The sequence below is a fragment of the Cygnus atratus genome, chromosome 3 (assembly GCF_013377495.2).
Source record: "Cygnus atratus isolate AKBS03 ecotype Queensland, Australia chromosome 3, CAtr_DNAZoo_HiC_assembly, whole genome shotgun sequence".
Classification (NCBI taxonomy): Eukaryota; Metazoa; Chordata; class Aves; order Anseriformes; family Anatidae; genus Cygnus; species Cygnus atratus.
Genome location: NC_066364.1, coordinates 89,017,991 through 89,041,914, shown reverse-complemented (window position 1 = coordinate 89,041,914; position 23,924 = coordinate 89,017,991). Strand labels below are relative to the sequence as shown.

The 23,924-nt window shown below is 35.8% G+C and overlaps 1 protein-coding gene across 1 annotated transcript in view; it reads left to right on the top strand.

Annotated features, from left to right (window-relative positions):
• Positions 1-23,924, top strand: part of BTBD9 (BTB domain containing 9) — a 126,485-nt gene that overhangs the window by 65,061 nt on the left and 37,500 nt on the right. Inside the window, exons 8-9 of the mRNA XM_035560419.2 lie at positions 7,512-7,621; positions 17,539-17,728. Coding sequence (XP_035416312.1) covers positions 7,512-7,621; positions 17,539-17,728 — 300 coding nt within the window. The remainder of the gene's footprint in view (positions 1-7,511; positions 7,622-17,538; positions 17,729-23,924) is intronic.

Sequence of the window (23,924 nt, the reverse complement as noted above, 5' to 3'; positions counted from 1 at the left end):
AAAGGATTTCCAAATTCCTTGCTTTTGTAAACACAAGTCAAAAACACAATTACTTCTTTGTTGAGCTACCATAATGCAAGTTGATATCTAATTTTTTTATCCGCTTACTTGTAGATCGCTTTGCTCTAATACTTTCCAAATATTTCTTTTTGTCATATCTTATATAGGCTGATTCCAGTCTAAATCTAGACAACTATTGCTGAGGTGCCCTTGGAGCAAGAAATTATTATTGCATGTTAAATTCGTAGGCTGATGGAACATGAGAAACTGGGGAAAATGGAAAACATTCTCAGATTTCAACACCCTGAACTTTCCTACATTTTCTTTTGGTACATTCAATAAGTTTAAAATGTGGAGTCTACAGTGGGTCTGTATAATGTAGTCTAAGCTAAATTGTACCAAAGCCATGAAACCATATTAGTATAACTGATTTCAAGAAAACAGTCCTGTTAAAGATTGTACCTTTTGGAAGGAATCTGGCTCCCTGTCAAACCAGCCTGGAGGAGATGCAGAGCAGGCTCCCACATCTCTTCTCCAAGTCCCATGTGTGCATGGTGTTAAAACCAGGCTTCCTGAGGACCACTGCTGTCTTCTGTATTTAAGAGAACTAATGTTGTCCTTGAAATTTAATTTCTGAGAGTCCTGTTTTATGTATTCAATAGAGATAGCACAAAGGCAAACAAAGGTGGTGTTTAAGTAAGGTTTGGCTGCAAAGCTGAATCAGGGATAGGATCTAAGGACAGATTTCATGACATCAAAATCTCATTGTATTCTCCTAACAGATGTGGAATTTATGTGAAGAATGAAAGTCCATTAAGAGATCAGGTGAAATTATGGATTCCTGTCCATAACCAGACAGGTTCTGGGAAATAGAACTATTCGGGGTTGAGATCTGACCTGAAACAAAACCTGCAGAGAAATGTTCAGAAATTGAATGTAACCAGAGATGCACACAATGTGAAGATTCAGATTCAATCAAGGTCATCTCAGATTCAGGGATTTCAAGTTTTGCTGTGTTTGTTTGTCTAAGTAAAATTGGAAACTAGTAATGAAAAAATACAGCTTTGCAAGCTCACTTTTCTTACATGTGGAATGCAAAACGTGTTCCACATCATGGAAATACTACTTATGTTCCCATCAATGCCAGCGTTAATTTGATTAAATATTCCCAGAAACACTGGGTGATGTTCTTAGTCCATGCGTTGCTTATATATAGTACACAAACAGTTGTGTATCCTGTATAATTGTTATATATCAATATTTTTAGCCTTTTGGAGGCTGCAGCATAGACTACCTAAACATTTTTGAAAACACATTTCTCCTTGTAATTATTGTTTGTTTTGCATGGGTTACACAGGTGGAAGTTTGTTACTGCACAGGGTTTGTAAATGTTATATATTTGTTTCCTTCTAGAGTTCAATGATGTTGTAGGCATTTGATTTGGTCTGTCACCCTAGTTTCTTATATTTCCAGTGCGGATTTCCTTTGGTATAAAATAGACTGTATTAGACTTCCTTCTCTAAATGCAGGAAAACTTATTTCCAGTTAGAAGACAGGAATGCTTTCCATATTTCTTATGGCTTAATTATTTAATTTATTTATACCCACTGCTTTTCCACATAATTTAATTCTGGCAACAGATTTTTTTCTCCCCTTTTTTTTCATCCTTCTGCCATGAGCCTGTTGATTCAGCTGTGTGTGTCTGCAGGACTGTATGTTTTAAAGAACTGTGAATAAATGAGGTTGAGATGGCTGTGAATATCACTGTTTCCTTTTCCACTAAAAGACAAACAGAATGTCTTCTCATGCCCTTGTGTGCTGGGCTGTATTCCGTACATCACTGTGGCAATGATCAGAATGCAAATGTTAATGGTTTCTAAGCAGTTAAAGGATATATGAACTGTTAGCACGGGTGTCTCATACAAAATGCTCCATGAATGTAAATAAAAGGCTAAGTTCTGAGGAGGTAGTTTTGTACATATTGAATTTAGTTCTTTATTTTAGGTCCCTGTTGCTGTTCAGTTTTGCCATGATAGTAACTCAGGGTGGGATATCAATGCAAAATATCTGTTAATTTCCTTTACCTCTCTTTACTTAGTCTTCAGTTTAGTATTCTTACGGGATTAGACTCCGTGCTTAATAGATTCCAGACTTTGTCTATATCTTACTGGTGCTGTTATAATGAAGGATTAAAAAGGATCCTAGAGTATGCATTTTCTTATGCTTTGACACACGTCCTAAGTACTGTTTGGATGCAGGCAGCTCGGTTTTGTTTTTAGTAGCCCTCCAGGGCTGAATCAGTGGTATGCTCAGCAGCAGCTGTTACCTGAATTAAATGTGTCAGCTGTACAAATGAAAAGAGCAGAAGTAAAACATAATGTAGTTGTTCAGAAATACGGGTGTTTGTAGTTGCAACAAAGTGCCCGAGTCATATTTTCATGTAGAGGTGAAGGATTGCTCTGGGAAAAAGAGGGGATGGATGAGGTCATTGCCATGTGGCTGCTGAATTAGTCAAGCCAGGTAGTTCATTCAAATTTTAATACCTTAAGCTTCTACAAAGATGTAGCAGAACACAGTGTTCCCCTCTAGTTAAAATAATTTTCTTGTTAGTGCAAATAATAATAATAAAAATGAGAGTTCAGGCTTTTCTGGTATTCCTGCCAAAGGGATCTCGAGGCCAAGGGTAGCCTGATGAACTGTGACTAGAGAAGTCTGTAATATGTGGATGAAATTCTTAAAGCATTTCCATGCTATCAATATCCATTATTTTTGAACAGGGCTAGAAACCAAAGTGAAAGGTCTTCTAAAGGGACAAAACTCTCATGCTGCAGTCCTGTTTTCCTACCAGTAAAATACTTTTAAACCCCCTGAAGTAATCAAGGTTTTCTCTTCTGAAGAATGAGACAGTGTTCTTTCCGTTTCTCTCCCCGTGCCAAATTTACCAGTTGAGTATAAAGTCCACTGGTAGAGGGGCTCATTGGAGCCTTTATTTCTGGTTCTCTTGGAACAGATTCCGGTACAAAGCAGGATTGTCAGCACCAGTGCCCACAGAAGTTCCTCAGAAAAGGGTCTTAGCTTTGGCCTCCAAGTTCATGGAAGACTCCCTACTCTTTGTGGAGGGAAGGACAGATTTTGTAACGTGCTTCTGGCCTAAGGACTTTTTTCCTAGTTTGCTGTAGACAGTCGCACACTACTCTCTGTCCATATTACTGAATATCTCCAGGTGCTATACTCTTGGTACTTGGTCCAGATGTGCTTGTGGCAACCAGAAGGCTCTTAGAGCTCATGCTACCTCATTCTCAGCTGTCTGTAGCTTAGACTTCTTAACAGATACAGAAGGTTTTACCTGGTGATGCACTGCCACTCAAAACCCAAAAGCAGCATTGTGTTTTGGGGGTTAACCCCAAAAATTTGATGTAAAAAAAATGCATTAAAATTTATGGTATGCAATATAGCTTTCAGTTTGACCATGACACCATCAACCCAGATGAGTGACATAACCAAAATGCAGAATTTCTGCATTTTGTTGCATTGCAGTTTGAGGTTGTGTATCCCATGTGAACACCATGTTTCTGTAAGCTATTGCATATCAGCAATACAGGAATTCTTAAGTTCTTCTGAGAGATGTTTTAACTACCACTTAACTGAGTTCCCTAATTTTTGATCAAGCCTGTTGATGAGAGGGATTTGACAATTTGGCCACAAAATTAGCATCTGGGTTTGACAGTACTTTATTACTTGTATTCTTGTGTTGCAGCTGGACAATAGCTTACAGAAGCATGGTGTCCACACACACAGGATGTGCGACCTCAAGCCCACCCAGATTTTACAGTACTTTATTACCAGACTGTGTTTGTTTCTGTTAGGGGGACATGATACTCAGAGTGGATGTAAGACAACTGAGGAACATATACATGTTTTCTTCATTGTAAAGAAATGCAAGATTTTTGTGTCATCATATTAATATTAAAGTTCAATTTCAACTCTTCTAATTTTGTTCAGCTCTGTATAAATAATGTGTACATAAAGAGGAGAACAACAGCTAATATTCAAATGATTTCTAAGACTTGGAATAAGCAGTAGAAGTCAATGGTAAAGTCTTTGGAGATTGTGGAAATATAGCTAACAAAAGGAAAGTTGGGAGATTTGTTTTCAAGGTCAGTGTGTATTCCATAACCTATACATCACGTCAATAGAAAATGTCTATTTCAAACTCCTTTTGTACTTGTGTTGGTGATGTTGGTAATGTACTTTGCTGATTTTGAAAGTATCCTTTAGAAGCAATCACATAGGACACATTCAGTGCATTTTAAGCATTTGTAAATGTGCATGTGCTGAATAACTGTACATACTAATTTTGTTACCTGTAGTTGCATATTCCGTCTAAAAAATTGTTCCAACAAAATGATGTGGTGATACACAGGCACTGATTGCATGAAGGATCCTTTTATTTTTAGTCATGTTGCATTTTCTTCTGTCAGAAAAGTGCTTAGGAAAATTTACAAATTTTCAAGCACATCATGAGCTATAATAGATATTTTAAATTTCTGAAATTTGTAAGCTTTGAATTAAGACTTCATTGTTCATATTAAAGTCACCCATGTTGCAGTTTTTCATCAGCATCATATTTCTGAGCCATTCTTTTCAGTCCATGGTTTAATGTTCTGAAACAGGTTATGTATCTTCAACATCTTTCTTCATTGCTAATATTTAAAATTCAGATATAACTTGCTTACCTAGAGGTACTGGGCATCTCTAACAAAATCTACATCAAGCTTGCATCAAGTGGAATGATAAGTTAGAATTTTTATTTAAAATCTCAGAGTTTGTTTTTAGAAGTTAAGGTATTTAACATAATATTGAAAATTGCCTAATTTTATTTTCCACCAAGTGGAAGTATATAAGGTTCAGGCAGGAAACCATGCTTATTATTCACCTTGAGAGAAGTAAGTAAGGAATAAGATATATGTATTGTCATTGTGAAAAGGATGAGGTTTGCCATATCATTATGTTCTGCATTGCAATAATATTGCCACATTGAAATAATATATTTCAGAAGATTAGTTTGTATGTAATTATTTTAATGGATGGGATTTTGTTTTATATTACTACAAAATTCCAGCTTTCCACCAATATAAAATACTGTCAACTATTATTCAAAATAACTGATAAGAGTATCTGGCGTACAAAAAAAAATATTCTGTGTGCCTTTCTACTTGTTGAACAGAGAACTGTGTTAACCAGTGAATGAGTTACTTAACTCATGTGCAGTATGATAAAGGCACTTTTCCAATGACAGACTGTCTTGTGTGTTTCTCACCCTCTTGATGTATATATATTAAAAAAAAAAAAACATATTTGCCCAAGTATTACAGTTTTCTAATACACAAAAAAAATCTAAATAAATTAGCTTTTAAAGCCAGTTGTGAAGCAGTTCCTTGCGTTCCTATTAGAATTCTTACTTTGTGTATTCTCTGAAATTCTTTAAAGCAGGGAAGCATAACTGAAGTATTTCAAAGTATTTCCATTAGTAATGTTCTGTTGGTTACCCTAAAGTGTGTTTTGTGCAAGCATGGCAACTCAGCTAATACCTTTCTTGCCTGAGACATGCAAGAGTCTCTAGGGTAAGACGAGCCTTCCATGTGTACTCGAAGTGTTCCAAGATCATTCCTGTGCTTAGCCGTAATACTTAAATTCTCCATTTCTAATGCTTGATAGAAATAAAGCATTGTAGTACGCTGGTCATTGCCAATGTATTTAGGGTTCATGCTGTACTCATGAATTGACAAAAAAAAAAATCTAACCTGAAAAGACTAGACGAAATAGGTATGTGCCTGTTTTGCAGAAGATCAGCTCTGTGAGTAGAAGAAGCCTTAGGGTAGCTCACGCTGCAGTGGGTTGGGTGGTTCTTGCTTCTGTTTCTCTGTCGTACTTTTGCTCTGGCTAGCTGTGTGTCACTTGCACTGCAAGTTATCTTCAGCACGTTAAGAAAAACTGAGGCTGGTATCAGTTTTACCATCATGTTGTTGACAGCAAAATATGGCATTTCACATAGCACCAGTCTTTTTTGTTTCAAGCAGTGATAATAAAAAATAAATTTAAAAATTAATTGAAATTTTGAGCATATTGTATATCATTTTTCTATACATAAAGGAAATACGTAATAATGAGGGGGTTTTGTTGTTTTTTTTTTCTTTATTTTGTTTTAATGAAGTGATTATATAAGCTAAAAGGATCAGAGGTCAATACAATAGCTCTGGCAATTTTAGTGATGTTATGATATTCAGATAACATAGTTGTCTTCTGCAGTCATTTGCATGTATTAAGTGGATTTTAATTTTTTTTAAATATCTTGCTATGTACACTAAAGATGAAGTAATATCAGTAGTAAGTCTTGAAGAGGGTTAACATCACTATGGTATGTAGCTAGGAGCTCTTGCATTGTGTTTTTGTTTTGTTTTTTTAAAAAGTCAGGGTTGAAAGTTGTGTATCTTTCAAACTCGGTATGATAAAGAACACAAGCTAAAATGATTCTGTTGGTGAACAGCCATTATGCTGGACCTATAATTGTATTGCATAAGTGAAAGGTTAGTTTTTTATAGCAGACAAAGGATATTGCTTAATATTCGTATATTCTGGTAGTTCTTAATTGAAAAGAATTTAATACAAAGTTTTCTGCAGTGTGGGTAACCCATTTTGTGAGATAATGGTATTTGATCAAGACTGTCTTCTGTGTTGTTTGTTCAACATTTATTGAAATGATGTGCAATGTTCCATTTAAAGTAAAAACTTATAGTAAGAACTGTTGTATCTCTTCTGAAAAATGAAGGAATCAGGCTGAATTGAGATTAATGACTGTTTATAGAAAGCGAAGTCTCCAGGGTAAGATAAAAGGTGAATAGGTTAGGGTGTTCAAGAGCAGCTCTATTTGATTTTGAATTAGAGTTTAAAAGTACAAGTTACACAACCCAGAATGAAACTCAGAACTGGCTTTGTTTCAAAGCATTTGATTGTTCAGATATTTATTATTATTAATAAAAGATATGCCAACAAAGACATTGGTATTTTGTACATCCAGTGAATTACTGACAGAGTCATGTTAAAAGGTAAATAATTAGTGGCTTCTGCAGAGAAGTCATGGAGATTCGTTGGGTTTGTCCTGGTTGTATGAAGTTTTTCATTGTGGTAGAAAGCAGTTGGTTAGGGGATTTTTATTTATTTATTTTCTTTTAAAGCCTCAATGAACACACATTTGTGCTAACAGTTTACTTCTGAACCAGAAGGTGTCTCATGTTGGCTTTCTGGGCAAATTAGTCTGGAAAGATTTTGATAAATTTTATGACATTGTACTAGTGCCAGCATCCTGGCAAGTTTTGCTGTGAATTTTCTCTCTTTTTATTCCTTGGTTCTTACAGCTTTTCACAATACAGTCCCAATGAATCATTTATGTTTTGGTGCATAGAATTTCATCATGCCTAACTTGTACTACTTGTCTTTTTTCCCCTCCATAGGTATATTCGCATTGTTGGGACCCACAACACAGTGAACAAAGTTTTCCACATTGTTGCATTTGAATGCATGTTTACCAACAAATCCTTTACTCTTGAGAAGGGTCTGATAGGTAAGAGATTCAACTGTTTTCCTTTTATATGAACTTGCTGTGAACACTTGCCTTTTAAGACTGGCCATCGCTGCACTTTTGCTGTACTTCCCCTTCCACTCTAACTTGAGTTAAATCATGCTGTAAGCTTAGAATTAGTTGGCTAGTCCTCATGGCTGCTTTGAAATTCCAGTGCTGTGGATCAATTAGTGATGCAGCAGGAATGCTAAAATTCAAATTAAATTAACTGCTGCTGACAAAACCACTGGTAATTGAGTCACTCTGTGCTCCTAATCTGATTTTTCTTTCCATGTCATAGGAGGGTTGCTTTTGCCTCCAGCTAGGTTAGCCTGAACTCTGTAACTGGGATGGAGTAACCAGAGATATTTATTATACTGAAGGTGGGTTTGGGCATTTAAGGCCTCTTATGCAGACTAGTTTCAACTGCTGAAAGTGAACTCTAATGTGTTGATTTTCCACCAAAGAATTATAGACACATCTAGCCATGACAGAGCATCATATTGGCTACCCTTATTCTCAGAACACTGTGTTGATGTTCTGTTATTTCTGGTGCTGTCTGCTCCAGACAGCTTGTGTTATACTAATTTAAGTACATTTACATAATATTGCATTACTTAACATAGAAATCCCAAACAGATCAACAATACTAAATGATAAACTGTGTCAAAGTAAGATTTCTTAGTAGTTCAAACAGGGTGATCTCTGCACATTCTTCTGTATAAGCTTACAAGTGAGATCTTGAAATTCATTGGAAAAAGAGTTTTATATACCTTTTAGTTGTTTTGTACTTATAGGAGGGATTTCCCCAATTTGTGGTTTTGCTCTAACTCAGTCCTTCTGAGTTAGTCCTTCTTTGTATTTTTCAGGCCACTTATTACTGTTGTGTATGATATAGTACCACAGATTATTGCTTGTTCTGGGGAGAAATTGAGAATTTTCAGCAAAATTGTCGGAGTTCATGCTATTTTTTTTAAATATGAATTTAAATTTTAAGCATGCACCTATGGTAGATAGAAGGGAAAACAGTTCTTGAAAAAGAATCAGAGGGAAAATTTTTAGTAAGACATAGTCAGATATACTTCTCTTAATTCTTTTCTGAGGAGAACTATACCTGGCTGTAAAAAAATGGGTCCCAGCTCCTTTTGCCCTTCCTCCATGCATTGTACAAAGGCATAACATCACTAAACCCAGTCTCACGAGATTTGCTGTGGGATTTCATGATGTCTTTATAGAATCATTGAATAAATAAATTGCCTGACAAATCACACTTTACTGATCTTTACATCATGCAGCCTGAAAATGTATAAGCTGTCAAATAATTCAAATAGAAAGTTTTTCCTTTGTTTTAGTGAGTTTGCAAGTAGTACTGCAATTGTTATCAACAAGAAAATAGAATAAGCAGTAAGGAATGGCAGAATTTAAAGAAAATATTTAGCTGTAGCAAGCTAGTTACCAAAGAAACAAAATGTTTCGAGTTTGATAAAAACTTTTGAGCTAAGTTTCATATGTATTGCTGCTAGCTATGAATTTGTCAAAAGCTTCATGCAAAATTAGAATTATTTTGTGCAGGTAAGTGATGCATATATCTTTATACATCTGTTTTAAGATTGTCAGTTCTATTTAGTAAATAATTTAGGACCAAAATAACATATTTATCTTCCCCTTTTTTGTGTATTTTAAATAACTTGAAGATTGTTCTGTCATAACAATAGGCAAGGTAGTGAATCCATGTTGGCTTGTTGGAGTGTATGTGTACCGTAGCTGACTTGCCTTTCAGGTACACAGTGACATTTGGTTTTTAGTGAGCTTTCTTGTGAGGTGAACAATTCCATCTGCTTCAGCATTGCATGATAGTGGGTTCCAAATTCAAATCATGAGTTTCAAGGTTAATCTAGGGGTTAGAGACTTCAAGTGGCTTTATTTAAAATGTATTGGTTCATGATTTTTTTTTTTTGTAGTTACAGATTTTATTTGTACTTTGGAAGAAAAGTAGTATGTGGCCATTCTTCAGTATCAGTTGTATATTATAAATGCTTATGTAAATCAAAATTTAGGCTAGGATATGACTGTTAGAGCCAAGTCATTTTATTGCTACATCTCTTGCCAATATATATCTGTATTCTATGATCAAATTTCCATTGGTTTAACTGTATGGTATTCTTGCCAACATATGCCACAGGCATATCACCTGCTGTTTCATATTTCAGTGCTCCATGCCCCTTGTGCATCTGTCTATTAAATTGTGGAGATCTTTGTAGGTAGCTTTCTGCTTGTTTCCAATTTTAGCTGCCACTCTTGCAGAAAAGGTTCCTTGCCTCCCAGCACTACAGAACACTTTATCATTTTCATATCTCTTTTTTACTAGAAATCTTAGCATCAGAGGTAAGAATGTGCTACTAGCCTTGCCAACAGTAATGCAGATGCATGCAAAGTCACTGAAAAACAAATACTGTTCCCTGTTCAGAACAGATTACCCCCTAAACTACAAGCAGAGTTGCAATTTCAGTGTGTGTAATGAACTGCATTATGAGATGCTTTTGATATTGTTTAGAGGTGTGAACTGATGAGAAAATTGATGACTAATGGCAGAGTACCATGAAAGAGGGAGTATGTGGACCAATTTCTGATTGCAAATGAGGCATCAACAGTTGAATATGTGACTTTGCAGAGGAAGGGACAAATTGAAAGATTTTTAGACAAGTTGGGGGCAGTGCAGTTGTGAAATGCAGGGGTATAATGGCTGTTCCGCCAGAATTTATTGCTAACAATGTTACCTCTTGAAAAGCTTTCATCCAGCAAAGTGACCTTATATACATTTAGTGCTTTGTTTTACGTACCTGTATAAGACAGTGTTGTCTGGTTCCCTTTATCAAACAGACTGTCCCAGTTCCACTTCCATAAAAATTTTGTGTGACTACCAATAGGATAATTGGCACAGATTTATCTTATTGCTCTAATGAGGGTTCGTAGTGTTTCTTTCTATTTCTCTAGTGACAGGATAGGGTAAAGTGAACTGAAAGCAGTTAAGAAAGCTCTGTGAAGTATATGAAAGTGCAATAATCAGAGTAGGTTGCTTCTAAGCTTGATTGAGTACAGAAGCTTTTCATCCTTATCCTTGAAAAGCAGTATTGGGTAATATTATTGAGTTCATTGTTTATGCAGTATGGTATTAAATGTGTTCCAACCTAATTTAATACCTTTGCTGCTGTTGCTATAATCCATCCTATTAAGGAAAGGAAATGCTCATCCCTTGAAGGCTGTATGGTCCTTTCAGAAAGCCTTTGTTACCCTTACTTCTACAAAAAGAGCACCAAAGATACTATACAAGGAGTTTCTCATTTCAAATCTCATTCCAAAGAATTAAGGCCACTGAGGTATCTGTTTAGGGATTTTAGTCAGAGATTTAAAAGTAATTATTTAATTTTCATTAAACCTATTCAATTTGATCAGAAAGCTGTATATACAAAGAGGGTAATTTGTCGGATATATTATTACTGATATATAGCATCTAACGGCAGTCACTGTAAAGCAAAGATTAGAAGGCTGGCAAACAAATAATAAAAATGAAGTGTCATCACATGGTAATAGCAATTTTATGTTGTCTTTTTTTTTACATACAGGGTTTTCATGACAAATGATTAACTTGACATGTTATATTTAAAAGTTAATATGGAAGATTTGTGTAGTTCCAGTACACAATACTGGATGTGATGCTGAATTGACCCATTGGCAATTAACTAGCAATTTTGAGGTAAAAGTAGCAAGATGTGCTCTTTCTAGCACTGATGTTTCAGTCTGATGTTTTAGTGTTGGTTTACACTTTGTTGTCTTGTTAAATGAGGTAAGTGACAGAAATGAATTCAATCATAGGAAATTATTCCCTAACGCAGATGTTAGGGTTGAGATGTAATTTTCCTTTTGGCATATTATCTCTAAATGTGTTTGTAAGTTTGCATTTTTTTTTATATACTGGATTCACTAGATTGACATAACTGTTTTGTGTAACAGGGATGCAAATATTTTTAAATCTCAAAAACACAGTGTTTTCAACTTCTGAAATTTGAATGGTCTTTAGTCGTTAATATTTAATCTGCAATCCAAAACAAATTAACATTCTCGCAAGCAGGAGGCATGCTCCCCTCAAGGGAGAAGCAATACCCAATATGATGCGATTGTTCGTAATGGCTTCTAATCTGCCCAGTGGCAAGAAGCTACAGCCCTGGGCAAGGGGCTTCTCCTATGCAATGCCACTCTTGTTTTTTGTTTTCCCATATATATATAGGAATTAATTCTGTTTATCTGCCTCAGGGGGAAAAAAAATGATAATTTCCCCAAGTCCTGTGGTTAAAAAAAACCCTTTAACCAGTGCTGAGGTGCGGTTAAGGACTGTGCAGGCACACGGGTTTTACTAGGCCACAGTCCTACTTTGAGCCTGGTGAGGGCCATAGGGAGTGCAACGTGGAAGGCTTTTACACAAAGTTGTGTTTATCTGTGGTCTGTCTCAGTCTTTCAGATTATCCTTAAACTGGTGCATTACAAACAAAAGGGGAAAACGGTGAATAATGACTGAAGAGCAAGAGATGGATATAAAACACTGTAATGTCCTTGGTCACCCTCTGGGGAATGCTGTTCAGTACTTGTGAATCATTGTGAACCTTCATTTGTTCAATGCCTTAGGAGTACTTGTTTTAAAGGAAAAAATGAAAAGAATATGTAATCATTCACTTGTCTTTTACTCACTGGCAGTTATTAAAAGGCAAAAACAAACAAACAAAAAACCACTTAAATTTATAACAAAGAGAAACCAATTGTATCAGTTTCCTAGTATGTGGTTCAGCATTGTAAAATACTGCTGACTCTCTCCAAGGAAGCCTCAAGAGGTGCTATTTCCACATCTAGTTTAATGCTGACTCCACCCAAAGCTATTTTATTTTATTTCATCTCTTTTTAAAGGTTAGTCTTCTTTCAGAGCCATGCAGGTTTCTCCAGCAATGCAAGTCATCTCTACTGCAAGCATAACCTTAGGAAATAATGAAAATTTTAAGACCATCTAAATACTGCAGGGATTTTTTTTTCCTCTTTCTATGGGAAAGGGCAGCCACATGGTCAGTTTAGTTACTGCTATTCTTTAATAAAGATCTGTTCATATGGTGCCAGTTACTTTTTTCCCCTTATTTCCAGTGCTGCAACAAAGGATGCTTACTTCTGAAGGCTTTTATGAAATGATTCCTGTTTCTTAAAGTCTTCCTCAGACAAACTTCAGTTAAAGAGCTCTGTAATCAACCAATTGGTTGCCAATTAAAAGTGTGCCCAATTCTAATGACTTCTATGCTTTTTGTATGATGTTTGGAATCAAAAGCAGCCTTCTCTGCAATTATTTTAATCCAAACTGATAATTGCACATTGAGGAATAATAGTGGGATTTTCTTTTAAAATTGGCCAAAATTCTAATTTGCCCTCTCTTCCAAGTCACAGACATGACTATGTAAACCTTCACATTCCAGTGTAGTGTCTATGGCATAAGTCAAGGTTTATCTTTCAGCAGTTCTAATATCTGTGGCATAGCCTGGTGTTTACATTTTAGTAGTTGATAACCGTACTGACTAAATCAGATGATTGTCAGAATTTTGTGGATGTACTTATACCATGAGAACAGATAAGAAAAAAAAAAAAAGACAAGTATCCAAGCCCTTTCTTGAATCCTTAAAATAATAATGCTAGAATTAAATATACTGCCAAGCAATTCATCTCTCCATACCTCAGCATAAGACCAGGAAACAAGAAAATAAATTTTAATAACTGTTTTCTTCCTGCTGTACTGTAGCCTCAATCATCTTTTCCTTTCGTTTGCTTACGGGATGTGTATGCTTTGCTAACAAACATATTTTCTGTTCCATAAAAGTGAATTAGATTTGTCAAGAGCATGAACTGGGGGAAGAGGGAGGAAGAACTTACATATTTGTAATCTCCTCTTTTGTTTTTTCTAACAACATTGGTTACTGTAATAGCTGGATAGCTGGTGGATTTAAAAAAAATAATCAAGAAACAAAGCAAAACAAAAATTTAAAAAAATGTTGGTTTTGGCAGTACACTTTCGTAAACAAGTGACCCAAATTGTAGTAGAAATTCTAGTGGGAAAAAGGAGGAGAACCAGAGGACTTGAAAATACAGCACAGATCAGAGTCCCCACCAGATGGTATTTTTAATAGATTTATCAAGCGGATATAAAAGAAGATGATAAACATTCAAAATAGGGAGTGGCAGACCCCCTAGAGAGAAGAAACAGTATGGCACCTTCTGGATGCTTCAATTAGTTAGAATCACTTTCTAATTAACCATTGTAGTGAAAACCACAGAATTGTATTGAATGCAGAGTAAGACAATTTCTGTGTGGTTGTTAAGAAGTTTGACTAATCAGAATAACACAATTTTAGGAGTTCATGGATAAGTGCAGAAATTTAAATGTGAGAGAGCGTGAAGGTGCTTAGAGGGCATGCAGGTAGGATATTGGATGAACTGAGTAGTATTATGTTAAATTAATGCCTTAAATAACTTAGAAGGTGTCTGGAATGTGCCACAGAGACTTAATGTGATAATTGATTTTGATATTTTATCTTTTACATATTTTTTTAACCTAGATATTCATAGCGTCTGTTTCCTACAAAAAGCAGCACTAAATGAAAGATGCTTTAATGCCTGTATAAAATGGATACTCAGAGAAGTTCCCTTACTGCCAGGGAAAAGAGGAAGAAAAGAAAGCTAAAGCAAACTTTGTTTTGATGCCTGTGCTCATAGTTTTTCATCGTTGGTCTTTGTTTTTTTTCAGATCATTCCTAGTGAAGTATACCTCATGTCTAATACTTTTCCCCCCATAAGAATCTGGAAATTTCTGTATGTCTCTTTTTAGTAATACCGAATCAAGACATTTCTAAAATAATAATGTGGTGCTTTTAGTATCACAGAATCACACAGAGTATTAGGGATTGGAAGGGACCTTGAAAGATCATCTAGTCCAATCCCCCTGCCGGAGCAAGAACACCTAAATCATATCACACAGGAACGTGTCCAGGCGGGTTTAGAAAGTCTCCAGAGAAGGAGACTCCACAATCCACCCCCAGGCAGCCTGTTCCAGTGCTCTGTCACCCTCACTGTAAAAAAAAAGTTTTGTCTCATATTTAAGCAGAACCTCCTATGTTCCAGCTTGCACTCATTGCCCCTTGTCCTATCATTGGATGTCACCGAGAAGAGCCTGGCTCTGTCCTCCTGACACTCGTCCTTTACATATTTATAAACATTAACAAGGTCACCCCTCAGTCTCCTCTTCTCCAAGCTAAAGAGACCCAGCTCCCTCAGCCTTTCCTCGTAAGGAAGATGCTCCATTCCCTTAATCATTGTGGCTCTGCACTGGACTCTCGGTGTCTATCAGTGCTATGTAATAGAATGGGCACAAAACAATTTTTCTAATCATATGCCAAGGCATATTTGCATATATTCTACCTTCTGTGTGTTTTTGCTCATTGCAAGCACATTTATTTACAAAAACATTCTTCAGCTCTGAATCCAGGATCTTTGCAAAATTATTTCTTTCAAAACATGGACTTCATCACTTTGTAGTCTTACATACACATATTCACGTTGGGTTGCACATGAATTGAGTACTCTTTCCTCAGGTTGCTTAGGAAGATGATAACAAAAAACACTTGTCAGAGCAAGAGCTTGGCTAGGCTAGCCCCTTGGCTAGGCTGGGGACGGGCACGTGAGCGATCAGCTGGTGTGCTGTGAAGTACCTTTGAAGGTAAAGTCATGGTGGAAATCAAAGCAACCTGAAAAGGAGCCTGGTTGCCATAGAACACTTCAAAGCAGTGTCTCTGATTTAGACCTGTCGCCTCCTATGAGTTAGACAGAAGAAAAGGTCTTCTGGAGTCTCTTGCAGTGGGAGGAACGGAACCGACTTGCATTGAAATCTTGCAGAGCTTTAAACCTCCATGTTGATACATACTGACTTTTGCTTTAATCTGCTGATGTCTTTCCTCCCTTTTATTCTTCACTTTTTCTTTTTTTTTTTTTTTTTTTTTTTACAGTTTTAGACTTGTCTTGGGGAGTTCTCCTAAAGCATGTTCTTAGCAGTCCTGAAACCATGTAACTTCTTATACATAAAGCCTTTTTTTTTTTTTTTTTTTTTGATAGTAACAACGTTGCACATAACACAGATCCTAGAATGGCCTGGGTTGAAAAGGACCTTAAATATCATCTAGTTTCAACCCCCCTGCTCTGGGCAGGGTTATTAGTTTTTAGGGTTAGTAGTTTTTGATGAGCACACAGTGATGATACCAAATTTGATAGTGCAGTAGATTTTTAGGAAACTGTTGCTTTTCCATTACCTTGAATTATTACTTGACAATGAGCTTACACATTTTCCTTTTTTTTTTTTTTTCTCAGCATTTCATGTTTGTTTAAGATTCTGCTCCTGACACCAACAACACACTTAAAACAAAGAATCACATAATCATAGAATAATAAAATGGTTTGGGTTGGAAGGGACCTTAAAGATCAGCTGGTTCCAACCCCCCTGCCCGGTTCAGGGACACCTCCCACCAGACCAGGCTGCACAAAGCCCCATCCTGCCTGGCCTTGAACACCGCAGGGATGGGGCATCCACAGCTTCTCTGGGCAACCTGTGCCACTGCCTCACCACCCTCAGAGTAAAGAATTTCTTTCTAATGTCTAATCGAAGTCTACCTTCTTTTAGTTTAAAACCATTTCTTCTTTTCCCATCACTACACTCCCTGGTAAAGAGTCTCTCCCCATCTTTCTTGTAGGGCCTCCTAAAGTACTGGAATCCTAAGCTCCTCATGGAAAATTAGCTCTTTTTTGGGTGCTGGAGACTTGTGAAATTAGCTCCGAGATTTCATATAGCTGTATTTCAGCCATTTTCAGATGTTGTAGTACTTTAAATACATATTTTAGAGACAATCATTGTCTGTAATTAAGTTAATCAGTTGGAAGTGGGCTTAAAATGTTGCATAAATCCATTTTCATCTATACTATACTTCTTTTTTTCTTGTGAAAATTCACAGTGTTGGTTTTACATTGTTGGTTTTACATGTATTTCTAATTTTTTTGTGCACTTCATGTTTTAACTGGTATTGTTCTTGTTCTGATTTTTTTTTTTTAATTTGTTTCATATGACATATTGTGAATTTGGAAATTTTGTCGAATTGATCATTGTCCTTCACATAATTTGGTAACATTTTTTCTTCTCCTTTTTTTTATTGCGTTACCACACACGGATTGGTCATTCTTCATCAGAGGATGACATACAAAATCTTACCTTTTTTTTTTTATATATACAGCCTGTGTAGACAGAATTTTTGTCATCAGTTAGCAAAAACTGCATTTTCAATATTATGTACCCTGCAAAATGGCTAAACAGGTAGCCTTGATTTTTGCATGTCATAGAGAATATCATTTTGCAGCCTTATTAATCTTAATTTTTTTGAGAGAGGGAGAAAGAAAGTGTATGTGACATTCATGTTTGAAAAGTTGAGGAAGTTATCTAAAAATCATATTTTCTGAGAAAGTGCTGGACCTGAATAGGGTTCTTTTTATGTCCATCAATCATCTTATTGAAAGGTGACGTTCAAAAAGCTTGGGGAGTCTCTCTGAATTGCAGAGAAAAGGTTCCATAGTTGGTTAAATGTTAACAGAGGAAAATAACACGTAATTCAAAAAATAAGTGTTGAAGTACTTGTAAAACAGAGCTTTGTAATTTATGTTAAGTAAGAGTTGTTTCCTTGTGTTGATCGTACTTTCGTTCTTTTTTTTTCCAGTTCTTTGCCAGATATAAAGACCATTATTATCTGAACTGTTTTCTGACTGTATTACTGTGTCTGTCTTCTTTATGTTTTAATTTGCAGTTCCTGCTGAAAATGTTGCAACAATTGCAGATTGTGCCAGCGTGATTGAGGGTGTAAGTCGAAGTCGCAATGCCTTGTTGAATGGAGACACAAAAAACTATGATTGGGATTCTGGGTACACATGCCATCAGCTTGGGAGTGGAGCTATTGTAGTACAGCTAGCACAGCCCTACATGATTGGATCAATACGGTAAGGGGGTTTATTTTTCTCCAAACTAAGAGCAACAATGAGACTTCTGCTGAGTACAGTTATTTTCTATAAAATATAGGACACTTGGAAATGATGGTAATTAGGGGACCAATTTATTAATTGTCTTTCGGCTTTTTTATTTCAGTATAATAGGCATGTAAAAATTAAATGTATGAATTGTATGTCAAGATACAGCAGTGCAATTCCAGAAGATATTGCATTTCAGAAGCATAATAATAGTAATAGTCAAATTGTAAGATTAAAGATGTATATTTATATTAGAACAGAAATTCAATTGCAGCTTAACTTGTGATCACAGTAGGTGCAGTTCCTCATATGCGTCTCATTGTGAAAATAGAAGCATTTATTAAAGAAAGCCATCATCTCAAAGTCATCTGGGTTTCCTTTTCACTATACACTATTAGTATGAACTTGAACGTAGAGTGTATAATAAAGGCACAGAACTTGAATATTGCTTTACAGTGTTGGATTAATGAAGGTATTTAGATCTGGATTGAAATTCATTGAGCCATTTCCCCAGTGAATGTGTGTGTGTGTGTCTATGAGAAGACTAAGCTTTTGGCTAGTGCAGAAGCTTCTTACACTCAATCTTTTTCAGTTTTCCTGTCTTTTCTGCTTTGGAGATAGATTGGAGAGCAGGACTGTTTACAGGTGAAGAAAATATTCTTGCCAACTTCAGATCCTGACTGTAAATGATGTTGTTTCACAAAATCAGACATTCAGAACCTTGTCTTGATATCTCTCTATTCTCTGTAAATTTAGAGTGTGTTGTCTGGAACTGAATTTGTATTCTCCGTGACAATGAAAAAAGAGAAAGGTTTCTGAAGTTAGCATGCCAGTGAATGAATGTGGAAACTTCAGGTTAGGTCCTGGCTAGCAGCAGAGGCCCTATACATAGGCACGTATTGCTAGAATCTATCTCTGTGCCATCTGCCTATTAGAGTTGCCTCTGAATTAATTGATTAGCAAGTGAGATTTGAAGTCAGTTTTGTAAACTGCCAATTTTTGTTCTACAACAATGAAAAAAGGAAGTCTGAAACTGTTCAAGCTGAAGGAGAGTATTAGTAGGGAGGTGTCAGGAAATGCCTGAGACTGTGTTGTTAGTTTTCTTGGATCCTCTTCTCTATCAATCACTGTACGTTTGCATTTATAAAAGGTAGCCTTTTTGAAGTGAGTTCAGGGGAGAAAAAAGTGCAGAATTCCCATATCCCTGAATCATGAAAATTGAAGGAAATAAATTGTTCCCTTCTTCCAAAGCTGTGGCCGTGTTTTTGTTTTAGCCTCTGGCATTGCTGTGATTGTTATAAAACTTTGAAGGTCAAGTTTAAAATCAGACGTCCAGGCAAATCTCTGTCCATAACAGAGGTACTGATTTGTCTGTTTACCAGCTACAGAAGCTATGCATAATGGGAGTCCAGCATTGTTCTCACTATGTGAAACAAGTTGAATGAGAAGTATAGTTGGCAGCTTTCCACGTTGAATATTTTACGCCTTTGAGTTTGGTGTTTTTATTATTCAATTAAGTATTGCATCTCAAGTAGAAAACCAGGAAGACACAGTACTCGGATTTCTTAAAAGAGGTAATTGAAAATGTAATTACATCATTTTCATGCCACTTTGAGCTTAAATTTTTAGTAGTAGCAAAGGCTTGCCTATGTGAGGGAGTAAGAGAAGAATATATTAACTAAACGTCCTGTTTTCAGTTCATTGTCCCTCTGTCTCCATGTCTTAAAATTTTCTGCTCTCAACTGATGAATCATACCATCTCTTCAAGTTAGTGTAATAAATTGACTTTCCTATATTAAATACTATGTAATATTTCCTATATTAAATACTAAATAACATTTATTCTTCTTGAGCAGGAGGATTTTTTTTAATAAGGCTTAGTATTAAATAATGTATTAGGTGAACTAGATTTTTGGTTGCCAGGAAATAATAATTGTATAATTGGCAAGCGTGTAAAGCAAATTACAGAATAAACATTATTATTGCATATTTTAAAACTAATAGGCACTTAATGATTTATGTGGTATTGCATTGTACAGATATGGGATCAGAATCTCATCTTTCTTTGACATTTTTTCCTGCATGTATAGTACAAGCAAGATGAACAGCTTTCCTTTAAAAATGACAATAAGCATCATCATCATCTAAAGGATCTGACAGATGAGATGATCTGCATTGCCTAGAGACAGAAATGCTAGCACTGTGTCATCTTTTCCTTTTCACGTTCTGCCTAGAAGAATAAGTGTTTTGGCTTACATCCGTGCCTATGTGAGATCATGGGCAGATGAGGGAAAGATGCCCCTTTGAGTGGGGAAGGAAGATTTCACTGTGTAGCAGCTGCAGCTTTAGCAGGGGTCTAGAACATGTCCTAGACTCTGCAATGTGGAAGACAGTGACAATGATCTCTGTGTTTAGCACTAGGAAATCTATGGCTGGTACAGAGATCAAATTACATATAAACACAGATCAAAGCAAAGTCTTAACATTTCATCTTAATGAAAGTGGTAGGTTTTTATTTTTTTTTAACAGATCTTCACCAGCTGATTGAACTGTGTTCATTGCTTGTTAGCTTCGTGCTCAGTTGAAAACTCCCTTGATCTCATTCATTCACCTAGGAGAAAAACATTTCCAGGAGCATTTTCTGTAGGCTAGTCATTGCAGAATGGCACGAGTTGCTCTGCCCCGAGAAACTGAGTCATTAGAACTCTGGGTTTGGATTCTAAATTAATAATTAGAAATTAAAGTATACATCTTCTAAGTTTAGAGGCATGAACGTGCCATTGAATATATTTGTATCAGAGAGATTAAATATGAGCTTTTTTTTTGTTTTTGGTAAAAAGAGGGATAGTATATACTTTTAGTCTATAGAGATCAGAATTCCGCTGGAGAGAGGCTCAAAGTCAAAATAAATGTGTTCCTATGGCAACTAAATTCTGATTATGAAAAACAAAACAAAAAAAACTATTGGTACTCAAATATGCATTAGAAATGCATAGAGAGCTAAATGGTTCTGGAGTATATCTTGTCTGCATGTTTTCTGCAAAATCTTATCAGTTTGCTTAGAATCTTTGAATGATTCAGGTTGGAAGGGACTTGAGGATGTGATCTTGTCCAGACTCTTGATCAAAGCAGGGTCGTCTATGGCGTAAGACCATTCTACTAAAGAATACGCAGTCAGGTCTTGAAAACCTTCAAGGAAGGAAAATCCAAAACTTTTCTGAGTAGCTTGTTCCAATATTTAATTATCCTCATGCAGTATACAGTTTTTCCTTTTCATGTGGTTCCTGTTTTCCCATGCTTCTAGGCCATCTGGAACTTCCTGTTTTAATTTATGGCTGTTGTCTTTATTTTTTCCTTTTGCACCTCTGTGAAGAGCCTGGCTCAGTGTTTTTGATAACATGCTCTCAGGTATTGAAAAGTGCTGCTAGGTACAAGCCAATTTCCTCAGCCTCTTTGCAGTTTGTGTGCTCCAACCTCCAGAGCATCTTGGTGGTCCTCTGTGGGATTTAGATTTATCAGTGTTGTATTGGGGTCCAAAACTGGATATAATATACCAGTTGGGACCTAATCAGTGCCAAGTAAAGGAGAATAATCCCTTTCCCAGAATGGACTCTGGAGGAACTCTTGCAACCAGCCTCCAGGAGAATGACGAACTGTTAACCTCTACACATTCAGCTAAACAATCTAGCCAGTTTTCACCCATTATTTTGTAATCTACCCATTTAAACTGTAACATCCCAACTAGGATACAGGGATGCTATGGGAGACCATCTTGAAACCTTGTTAATACCAAATGCTTTTTCAGATATTTTTATATAAATTTGGAGCTCTTGGCTTCCACATCAAATTTTACTCAGAAATTCTGAAAAATTTTAATAATAGTCAGTGCTCAATAATAGATTCTACTAGAAAAGACCTGAAAATAATTTTAAAATAGTTGTAACTATGTAGGGTCTTTAGCGAAAACATATGAAAATTTAGATAAAACATGTGAATTAAGAAGTTTATCGCTCCTACTTGCAAGAGCTTATAGGACACTTGGATCTTGGATCAGTCAGTAGACAGAGAAAATACATTACTTCACTGGCTGTTTTTTCCACATTGTTGCATGTCTGGACAGAGGGAGAAAAAAAAAAACACCTTGCCTTTTTCCTCTCTGAAAACGTCCATATCAATGATAGAAAAAAATATTATATTTAACTGGACACAGAAAGACAGCATTATAAATATAATGTAAGTGCCTTTTATTTAACTCTTAAATGGCTAATACCTTAGTATTGAAAAGACTGCCATATCCCAATAGCTCTAACTCTCTCTGCATTTATCTTGAATAGACAAATAATACTATTATCCTGCAATCTAATACTATTATACTGCAATCTTTGGCTGATAACCTTATAGGTGTATTATTTCTGTGAATTTCCAAAAAGAAAGAAAAGTCCTGAAAGAACGGGACTTGCTTTAGTAATACTTGACAGAGGGAGACAGAATTCTTTGGTACTATAGTGATTTCCAAGCTAAAGTAAACACAAATATTTTGCATCTCTGTAGAAGCAGACTAGTCACTAATCCCTGTTTAATCTCTTTAAAGACTTCATTATTAACATGGATACATTGGGCTCAACACTTCTGTTTTTCATATTCAGAGTAATTCTTAAATTAACAAATTATATCAGACAGCTTTAATGTGTTTTCTGTTTGCTTATGCCATCATCCTATACATCTCTTATGCTTTCTAATTTTCCATACCACTTCTGCTTATGAAGTTTTTCATTCTTTTTATTTTCTATTCTTGCCTGAACTGAGAGTGAAATCATGACTTAGAATAAAGCATCATATAAGATCATATAAGCATATAGGAAATATGCACGATTTTGATGCCTTTGCAGGATCCTGAAGAAAAAAGATTGACTTTCTGCAAGGTAATTACTGAACCATATATAACTGCAGAAACTGAACGGGGATTATAGGCAACCAGAGACAAAAATGCAATGAAAATTTTATAAAAATACTCATTCTATGGGATTTCTTTCTTTTTTCCCCATCTTTCAACAAATGTAGTTACCTCATGCTTTAATTTCCTACAGTCTTTTGGCTTTCTAGAAGTATGCATATAGTTTCTGAACTTAGTATTATAAAATACTTGTGCTGTATATGTTACTGACTTTATAGTACTCAAGAATTGGGTATCATCCTGTAAGGTTCACAACTATTACTGTTTGGTATTCTGCTAACACCTTTTGTTTATATAGTTATATAGCAGTCTGAACTAAACAGTGACAATTTTTTTCAGAATTCTGACGATAAAACACAAGCAGAGACAGCACAGAATGCTTGTGGAAGCGCAGAACCATCAATCACAGGGAAGCACATGGCATTTAGGGAAATGCTGCTGAGAAAGCAGCCACTTTTGATGTAACAGACAATATAGTCAGTTTCCCACACCTCTAACATGAAATTTTATTTCTATTTGAAAAGCTCTTATTTTATAAAATGAGGTGTTTTCAGCATGTGATGTAAATAACAGTATCGTGTTAAATGATTAACAGGCTTACACTTTAGGTACCCAAAGAAGTGGCATATCAGAAATATATTTAAATCTCATGATCTTGCAGGAGTGATCTGGATAAAGCTTGTTCAGCTTTTCTTTCTCCATCTTGAGAGAGAGATTTATGAACAAGAGCTAATTTGGCTTTTTATTCTAATATTGAAGGTCTTAGGAACGTGGACAATTTTGTTTTAAACAGATGCATTTCCAATGAGTATAGTTTTGACTTTTTCACTGAAATATTCTCTTTCCAGTGATTTAATATCCATCATAGCATGACAGAGTTTTTCTACAAAAGTTTAGCCTGGTAGTTTGCTTGAAATGTGTTTGAAAGATTATTGTACCTGGCATTGGCATAAAAAGTGGTCCTTATGCCCAGTGTGCACTGGTGAATATTCATGAAATCACCTGAAAGTTTTTTGCTACTTACCCAGAAAGGCATTTCATGCAGAATAAATTTGAAATAGGTTCTGTGGCAAGTCTCCTTCCGTTCTCTCTCTTATGAAAGATAATGAAGTAAGATAAGTAAGAACTTTTTCTGTCTTTCATGAATCCCAAAGCAACAAAAATCTACATTTAACGTTCATCCTAAATCACTTTGGGAAAGATTCTTCTAACTTT